This window comes from Poecile atricapillus, chromosome Z (genome assembly GCF_030490865.1).
Source record: "Poecile atricapillus isolate bPoeAtr1 chromosome Z, bPoeAtr1.hap1, whole genome shotgun sequence".
In the NCBI taxonomy this organism is placed as follows: Eukaryota; Metazoa; Chordata; class Aves; order Passeriformes; family Paridae; genus Poecile; species Poecile atricapillus.
The window spans coordinates 6,550,990-6,560,010 of record NC_081289.1 but is presented as its reverse complement, the minus strand read 5'-3'; the positions used below and the strand labels follow the sequence as shown (position 1 = coordinate 6,560,010).

The 9,021-nt window shown below is 45.8% G+C and overlaps 1 protein-coding gene across 1 annotated transcript; it reads left to right on the top strand.

Moving 5' to 3' along the window:
- On the top strand, positions 1-9,021 carry LOC131573293 (phytanoyl-CoA dioxygenase, peroxisomal-like). Its single transcript, XM_058827103.1, has 9 exons — positions 1-155; positions 2,388-2,443; positions 2,564-2,674; positions 2,759-2,924; positions 3,512-3,593; positions 4,551-4,732; positions 5,511-5,660; positions 6,669-6,800; positions 8,034-9,021. The coding sequence occupies exons 1-9, from the start codon at positions 57-59 to the stop codon at positions 8,085-8,087; spliced, it is 1,032 nt and encodes a 343-aa protein (XP_058683086.1). The 5' UTR covers positions 1-56; the 3' UTR covers positions 8,088-9,021.

The following is a 9,021-nucleotide window of genomic DNA, read 5'->3' as shown; positions in this document are numbered from 1 at the left end:
ATGCGGCGGCCTCGGCTCCGCCCCGGCCGGGACAGCGCTGAGGCCTCCTGAGCGCCATGGAGCGGTTCGGGGAGCGTCTCGGGCAGCGCTCGGCGGCCCGGCTGGACACCATCCTGCGGCACCTCTCCCCGCGGCTGGCAGCGGTCCCGGCTCCTGTATCCTTTACGCTGTGGGATCGGGAAGGGCCGGTAGCAGCCAAGACTTTGGCTCCCTGTGGGTCGGGGCTCCGCTTCCCCCAGCCCGGCGCACTCTGCCCCTCGCTCCCCGCGCCCTTGTGGGTCCGTGGTTTGTCCTACAGGGACACCGGCCTGGGAAGGACACACAGGGCGAGTCCTGCCTTGTGTCCTGCTGCCGAGAACAGCGCTTCCGTGGCAGCCCTGACTGGAATTTTGGGGTCAGCACCTGACCCACCTCAAAACCTCTCTGAGCTTCAGCCCCGCAGCCTGTGGGGAGCTGGGATGAGCATCTTGGCAAGGCCTCAGCACAGCCCCCCCAGCACCGAGCCACAGGCTTCCCTGCAGTGAATTTTCCTCTTAGAGATTCAGGGGGGTTGAGGAGGTAAACTCTGCATGACTTAGAAATTGCACGGCAAGTCAGATTTCTTTGAAAGGTACAGACTCGACTGGTAGAGCAGCAGCAGGAAAAACATCAAGGTTTGGTTTGTGAATGGGAACCGAGGTGGAAATGTTGGAGGCTGCTGGCATAAGGCAAAGGAAGCCTGGGCAGAAATAAGTTTTTGCGATGATATGTCCCATGGTTCCAAAAGTCAAGTGACGACTGCTTGCTGAGAATATTTTTAAAGCTGCTGTCATAAAGGTTGCTTAAAAAAAAAGCTGCTTTTTCACAGGGGAGAATGCTGACAAGTTACCTCTGAATTCTATGAATACATAGAAGAGGATGTAGGATTGAACAGGATGTAGGAGTCCTCAAATCGATTAAAAATATGAGGGCAGATGGATAGTTGTTGACTCAGACTGCTATAACACAAGTAGGAACACAAAATTAGGAATAAATGGTAGGAAAAACACCCTGGTTGTAAAGATACAGGAAGTAGGGAGAGGTGCTGCACAACCTGTTTGTTTTTAAATCTGGGTCATGATGCAAATAGCTTTGGACATAAACATGACTAAGCTGTGCTAGAGCAAGAAAGGTGCATGGATAAAGTAAATGACAGACTCTAATAAGAACAGATTTCTTTGATGCACCAAATGGTACATCAGTTTGCTGATTTTGTTTTAATCTCTCATGATTTCAGTTGTCCAATCAACCCAGATTTGTCCTCTGAGTGTTGCAAAGTGTCAAGAGCAAAACCAGTGAGAGGAAGAGGCACTGCAGAGCCTGGGAGGAAGGTGCTGAAATGGAGTCCAGCACTGGGTGGACTTGTCTGCTGTCCCTCCATTTGGGGAGGTGGAGGTGCTGAGGAAGGCCCCGTTCTGGGGTTCAGCAGGGCCTGTGTCTCCATCAGCTGTCTGTGGACATTTAGGAGCCAGAATGGTCAGGAGTCCTGTATTCACTGAAGTTAGGCTTGAAATGTGGGGTGTGTGGGGCACTACTGCCCTCACTTGGGGGATTCCATGCTCGGGGACTGCTGTGGTGGTTGCCAGCTGGTCTCCCCATCTTCTCTCTGTCTTCCATCCAGTTCCCGTCACCTTTTTCTCCCTTGTCTCATCATTTTTGCCACATGTTTTTGCATGTGTCGTTCTTCTCCCACTGTACGTGACTTTTGACAAGATAAAGTTTAAGCTTCCTGGTGTGGGGACCATAGACATAGCTGCTTGAAGAAACCTATTTCTTATTCCCAAAGCATTCATGCATTTTTGAGCAGTAGAGGAAAGTCAGTGGTTTTCATAAAACTGTGAAGCAAACATGCATGTGCAGACCAAAAGATCAGCATGAAAATGCTCATTTTTGTTAACGGAGGACACTTCAGTATCATGCCTAAAGCTGTTGTGAGGCTTCTTTAGCAAGTCAGGTTTAATTGCCCTGTTGATGAGAATGTGTCTCTGCATAAGAGAAAACAAATTCATTTTCAAAACCTGTTGAAATGAAGTGGAGGACAAGCCTAAAGCTCTCCTCTCTTCCTGCTGTCCCTGTCATTTGGGAGGGACCTGATCTTTGCAGTAACTGGAGAGAAGGTGAGGGTTTGCAGTGGTGTACGAGAGTGTGAAACCTCAGGTTTACCCCTGCTGCTTATTGTTTTAGATTATTTCCATTTTTAGAATATTTCTTATTATCATTTATTATTATAGAAGCAAAATGAACATGAACATGGATTGAGTGTCCAGCACAGCACCTGCCTTTAAGATGAGCAGCACACAGGAACGAGGTCTCATGTTAATGTTGTAATCTATTTTGCTTGATTGTATATTCCTTAATTCCCACCCCAGATAAGCATTCCTACTTCAGCTCAAGTCAGTGTTGCTCCTCATTCTGGGAGGTTTTGGTAAGCTCCATCTTCCTTGGTAGAGATAGAAGCAAAGCAACCTTCAGAGCTCAGTTTTTCCTTCCCCCAAGCACACGTGTTGGTCACTAGACATGGTTAACGTGTCCCTGTGTGTCCCAGCTATACCCTGGACAATGATCTGCTGACCACAGAGCAGAGGCAGTTCTATGAAGACAATGGGTACCTGCTCATCAAGAATCTCGTTTCTGATGAGGACATTGAGCGCTTCAGGTACAAGGCAGTTGCCTGGGGGGAACTCTGGGAAGCTGGAGATGGTTGGGTTCTAACAACATGGACGTTCCCTCTGGTTTGCAGGAAGGAGTTCACGAGGATCTGTAAAAGAGAGGTGAAGCCACCAGGAATTATGATTATGAAAGACGAGTCCCTGAAGTCCCAGTTTGGTCAGTCTGAAAAAGTGGTTAATAAGGTGCAGGACTTCCAGGAAGATGAAGAGCTGTTCAGATACTGCACTCTGCCAGAGGTAAAACAAAGGGTGGTGGTGGTAGAAGAGTGTGTATGAAGATATCTGACCCTGCAGGTCACTCCCATAAACACACAAGTGAGGAAGGAAGATCAGGTCAGCTTTTAAGAGTGTTCTGCATGAACAGGGCATGGTTGGAGGTTGGGGCAGAAGACTTAAAGCAGTGCTGCTCTGCTCCTGATGTGGAGCCAGTCAGGAATGTGACTTCACCAAACCATGCCAGGCTAGAGGGAAAGATCAGCAGCATCTTCTGAATGTGTTTTATCCAGGAAAACATCTGTCCCTGGGCAGGTCCAGCCTTGCAGCTGATACTCATGTGGCAGACACTGCTCTCTGGGAGTACCTTCCCCATCTTTTCTACCCCTCCCAGCAGCCTGCAGCACCATCTTCCCTCTTGGCCTCCTCCCACCATTTCCATTTGTGTGCCATGCCAGATCCTTCCTCCTGTCCTGCATCCCTCCATCCTCCCCTGTCTCCTTCTGTACCCTTGTCCTCAGCCAAACACCAAGTGCCCAGTGTTTCCTCAGAATATTTCCTCTTGTTCTTCATGTTTCTATTTTTTTTTCCTAAAGTTTTTTTCCTTGTAGGTCCTCAAATATGTTGAGTGCTTCACAGGGCCAAACATCATGGCAATGCACACCATGCTGATAAATAAACTTCCAGATTCTGGTAAGGAAAGCTTGGATTAGAGGAAAATGGATAAATTATTGTGTGTATGCCAGATGTATGCCAGAATTGAACTTAGTATTTTAGAAAAGCTGTAAAACAAATTAAACCCAAATAACACTGAAAATTTATAAAGCCATTTTGGTGATAGTTTTGTTTGATTTTTACCTTGGTTTAATGAGACAACATGAGAAAACACAGGAGAGTTTTTGAGGCTGCACAAAGTTTAAATAGAATGGCAAATGAGGGAAGTAGAAATATCCTAACTGTGTCTATTTGAGGAGCAAAATCAATGGCAAAAGAAGTATATAAATTATATATAAAAGGCTCTTTTGGTGTGGACGGTGTTTCCATTTCCATGGGGGAGAAAAAATAACAAGCAAAACTTCAAGAATATTTATTTTTGTTTAGACTTAATGGAAGAGAGCCTCTAGGGCATGGACTCTCTGTGGAGGCTGCAGTCCATAAATTGAGATTTTTTTTTCCCCTTTTTTTAAAGAGAAAGCTAAATAAACATGAGCAGGGGTGCAGCACAGACAGGGCTGATTCTGCTTGCATCACAGCAGTACATCCAGTGCCTGCAGACAGCACAGCTGTTGGAGCTTTGTGCAACACTGTGCTGGTCAAAGTTCTCAAAACCGGAGAGCAGCCAAAATGAGTGATGAAAATGTGTGGTGGTGGTGGTGAAGGTCAGCAACAGGAGCCTTCTGAGGGGTCACAGAGCTAAGCAGCCTCCTGGCTTTCACTGTGTGACCCAAGAGTCACCTCCATGGTCCATTTTGGGGTGGGATGGCAGCTCACTTCCTTGGCTTCCGTGGCTGGGCTGGAGCAGACACTGAGTACACCAAGTGTCTTCAGCAGGAAGCAGCAGCTCCTTGGGATGTGCTGCAGTGGTTCAACAGGGAGGAAAAGGCTGTGTCACATTTGATGAAGCTGAAGGTTTCTGAACCTGTATTGCAGACAAACAGACTTTTCTGCACCCCATGCATCAGGACCTGCACTATTTCCCGTTCCGGCCTGCGTCCCGCATCGTGTGCGCCTGGACCGCCATGGAGAGGGCTCACCAGGACAACGGCTGCCTGGTCGTGCAGCCAGGGACACACAAGACAAGCCTGAAGCCTCATGGTTATCCAGAGCGGGAGGTAGAGTGTCATGGAGGGCTTGGGAAGGGCATGCAGGAAGGGGATGTGTTTTGGCTGGGAAGAACTAACTGTAGGGGAAGGATGTGCAGGTCAAAGCTGAGGCTTTCAGTGATGGCTTTTTTTTTTTTTTTCTGTTTATGCAAATACTGACATTGATTTGGGAGACAGTTTCTTGGGTGACATCACTCCATGTGACATGGGTAGATTTGCCTCTCTTCCCACTTTCACCTGGGAAATGTCCAGCACGTTGTGGCATGACAGCATAAACACATGCCAGCATTTTCCACTGCCCTTGCCAAGTCTGGGTGCTCTGTCTCCTGTTAACTTGTTCCTGCCTGGTAGCATGTGTGCTGCTCCAAAGAGGAGAAGTCTGACAGTAAACAACTGGATGGAATAAAATACCAAGTGGTATCTTCCCCTTAAGAGTGTGTGTTTCCTGGCCTGGACTGTCACTGGTGGTGGTTACACCAGGAGCAGAAGGCTGGACTCCAGCAGTGGCATCGGCCACCTTTGTGGGGTTTCCCAGTGCTCTCTCCAACTGAGAATGTCTTTGTCCAAACCCAGCTGCAGAAAATACAGAAAATACAATTTTTCTGTATGTCAGGCTGGAGGTAGAAGGACTAGTAGGTAATAGTCAGACTTCCAGCTTGGCATATGGAATACTCTTTGCAGGGGAAAGCAGATCCATAGCTGTCCCTACTGCCCTACTGTGCTCTGAAAATCAGCACTTCCTCTAATTTTAACTGAGTGATTTCAGTTCAGCCTTTTTCTTTCCTAGAGTAAAACCAACAAACTTTTCCATGGGCTGCTTGATGAGGATGAGAAGATTCCCAAGGTTCACCTCGTTATGGAGAAGGGAGACACAGTGTTCTTCCATCCCCTGCTCATTCATGGCTCTGGGATAAACAGGACATCAGGGTTCCGAAAGGTAGGAAAACACCTCTTGATATAGTTTTTTTATATTCTTGATGCTTTTAAAAAAAAGTATCCAGCTGTTATCCCTCTTTCTACTGTTAACCCCCACCCCCTTTGGATCTATTCTCAGTTCATGAATATGTGGATGTTTCAAGCAGTTTTTATCTTCCTATTATACTTCAGCACTCTCTTGTTTTTTTTATTTTATTTTTAAACATCTGTCTTCTGTTAGAAGAGCACGCTGTGCAGCTGCTTCAGAAAAACAGAACAGGAGTAGAAATTAGATGTTGAATCTATGTTTAAATTAAAGCCTGTCTGGCTGTACTTGCTTTTCTGAAAGTTCCCTTTCAGCTGTCCCAGATATCAGGACTTTCCCTAATTTTTTTCCCCTGTCTTCTTGGTATACTATCTCTGGATAACAGGAGTCACCATCATTCAGTAAAAAATATTTATTTATATGATCACACAACCCATTTTTCTATAAAAGATTTGTTGACTTGCATGATTATTTAACTGAAACAGGCAAAAGTGCCCTTGTTTGGAGGCCTGGTCCTGTCTCAGAAGTGATTCATCCAGGCACTGCAGCACGGGCTGCTCTGGTTTTATTTTGGTTTGCCCATTGTGTGGCCTGTTCTTTCAGCCCCTGTGGCAGTTTATTGGTGGATTCAAAATAAGTGGGTTGTGACCCTCTGGGTGCAGGAACCGAGAGCCCTTTCAGAACACACAGGTCTGCCCCAGCCCTGACTCTCTCTTTTTCTACTCCAGCTGCTGATATTCTGAGATCAAGTAGTGCAGCTCAGGTTGAGGGAGTGAGGGGGAAAAGGGAAGGAAGAAGAGGATGTCAGCAGCCAGAGTATTTCTCAAAGGGGATGCTTTCTGGAACACTTGGAAAGGAAGGAATTTGCTGACATGATCTGTAAGGAAGGAGGGATGTGTCCACAATCTGGAATGCACGAGATTTTTTTCCAGCAGTTGTTTGTAGTTGATGTGACAGTGAGTGGTGCCCACTTTCCTCACTCAGAGCATCAGCTGCCACTTCGCCAGCTCAGAGTGCCACTACATTGATGTCAAGAACACGACTCAGGAAGACCTGGAGAAGGAGATGCAGGAAATGGTTTGCAAGAAATACGATGCGACTTCTGTGGAGCTCAAGGTGAGACTTGGCTCAGTGCCCTTTGTTGCAAACCAGGTCAGTTTCCTTTCCCAAGTCTCTCGTGTGACAGATTGGTGCTCTTTGCTATGCCTAGTTTGGCAGATCAGCTGTACCAGGCAAAGGTGCTTGGGAGGATAAAAGACCTGATGTTTAGAGGATGATTGGCAGGCTTTTTTGGGGCCTTTTTCCTCAACATGCCTTGCTCTCTGGCAGCCTCTTCAAATCCCTGGAGCTCCAAAAGTTCCTTCTGAAGCCCTGCTTGTAAATAAAAAAATTGTGGTCATTTGCCCTGAATTCAAAACTGTAAGTTGGAATATATTCAGTGCTTGTCCAGTTTGTACGTCCACATTGTTAGAGTTTCCCCTCCTAAGGGTGGGTGGATTTTCCTTTTAAAACAAGTAGCCACATCTGATCGCAATAACAAATGGATTTTTTTTGCTTAAATATAATTCCACATCAGTTGTTTATACTCCAGGCTACAGCAGGTTTGCCAGCAGTGATACACATCTGCCTGGAAAAAAAAAAAAGTGGGACTAATGGACTCTTGCTGAATAACTGAGACCATTGAGTAAAATAGAAAGCAAATGTAAATTCTTCAGGGATCCAGGCACTGAAAGAAAAATAAACCTTGTTACTGGGGTGAAAATGTTCTGAATACCTTAATCCACAGCAATTCCCAAGGGTGTGCAAAGCCACTATCAATGCACTAAAGTCTAGATGTAAAAGCAGCAATTTGCTTCTAAAACGTAGATGTTTTACAATATCTGGGGCTTTCTGGAGGGGGGAACTTTCTTTTTCAGCCTTGGCATTTTTGTGTTGTTCTGCGTGTTTCTCCCCAGTGTGTCTGGGTGTGGTGGAGTGCCCAGCTGTGTTTTGCAAACTGATCTTTCATGTCTGTGAAACCACGGCTTGCTTGGCTTTCAGTTCCTGGGTTATTTAGGTACTTGGTGAAATCTGAAGGGATATGTAGTGAGGCTCTCTTCTTCTCCTGAGTGGAAATGAGGTTGCTCTTACAAACCCCAGAGAAGTCTCTGTGTTTTTGTGTAGATTTAAGGATGTTTTTTAGCCAGAGTTGAAGTTTTTTCCCAGAGGAGTGCCCAGGTCTTATTTTGCCTTCGCAAGATGATAAGAGCTAAGTAATCCTCTATTCCCATCTCTGTAAACTGGAATCCTGGTCACTGTTTTTTTCTGGCACTCAAGGTGATTTTCTTTTGTCTCATTTTTGTTTTGAAGGATATTTGGAACTTCCGAGCACGGCTTGTGCAAGGGGAAAGAATCAACCTGTAGAAGACCCTGTGAAGAGCAGGATGGAAAATGGGCCTGAGAATGAGGTTCTCTGAGAGATGAACATAGACCCTGCCTGGGCAGGCAGAATTCCCTTTGTTGATCTCTGTAATGGTAACTTAGCCAAATGCTGAAAATTTGTTTTATGCTAATTCAGAATAATTGCACTGAGCTTGGACAGCTGATGTATGTCAAAGGAAAACAAAGGTAGAAAAACAGATTTGTGGCAGGTGTCTTAAACAATAGAAGAATCAAAGTCTTGAAAGAACACCTTGATTTTCTTGGTGTTTTCGTTCTTGTTTCTTAAAAGTTTTCAGCATAACACACCTTTAGAATGATGCTAGAGCAACGTAAGATTTTATGCAAGAATTTCCAACTCCCTTTCCTATGCAAAAAAAGAAATAAAAAAAATCAGAGTTTCAGACAAGCCCTCAGTGACATGGGGTGAAGATGTGGGTGCTGGTACCAGAAGAATCAACGGTGTAAGGAAATGGCTAAAGAGAAAGCAGCAACCACTCACAGAGAAAAATGGGATTTATGGACAGGAATATGATTGCTGGTAGAGTTCCTCAAGCGTGGTTTGGCGTGGCATCATACCTGACCAAGCAGCTCTGGCACAGGTGAAATATGAGTCTGACAGTGTTGGAAGCTACTGGGCCAACAAAACAGCCTCCCACTGGCCTTGCACAACTGAACCAAGGCTGTGTGAAGTGAGGGAATCCTTTGAGTCTGGCAGGTCTGGGAAAAGGTACCTTTGGCTGCTGCCAGGTTGAAGAAGTGTTTGGATGCTCCCCAGGATGCAGTGGTGGCAGGGTGGAGTGATGCACACTGAAATGATCCTCTTGCCTTTCACAGTGTTTTTCCTTGCTTTTTGAAAGATTCTTTTGCTCTTATAATCTATTTTTTGAAATAAAGAATAAACCAGAGTGAAACTGCA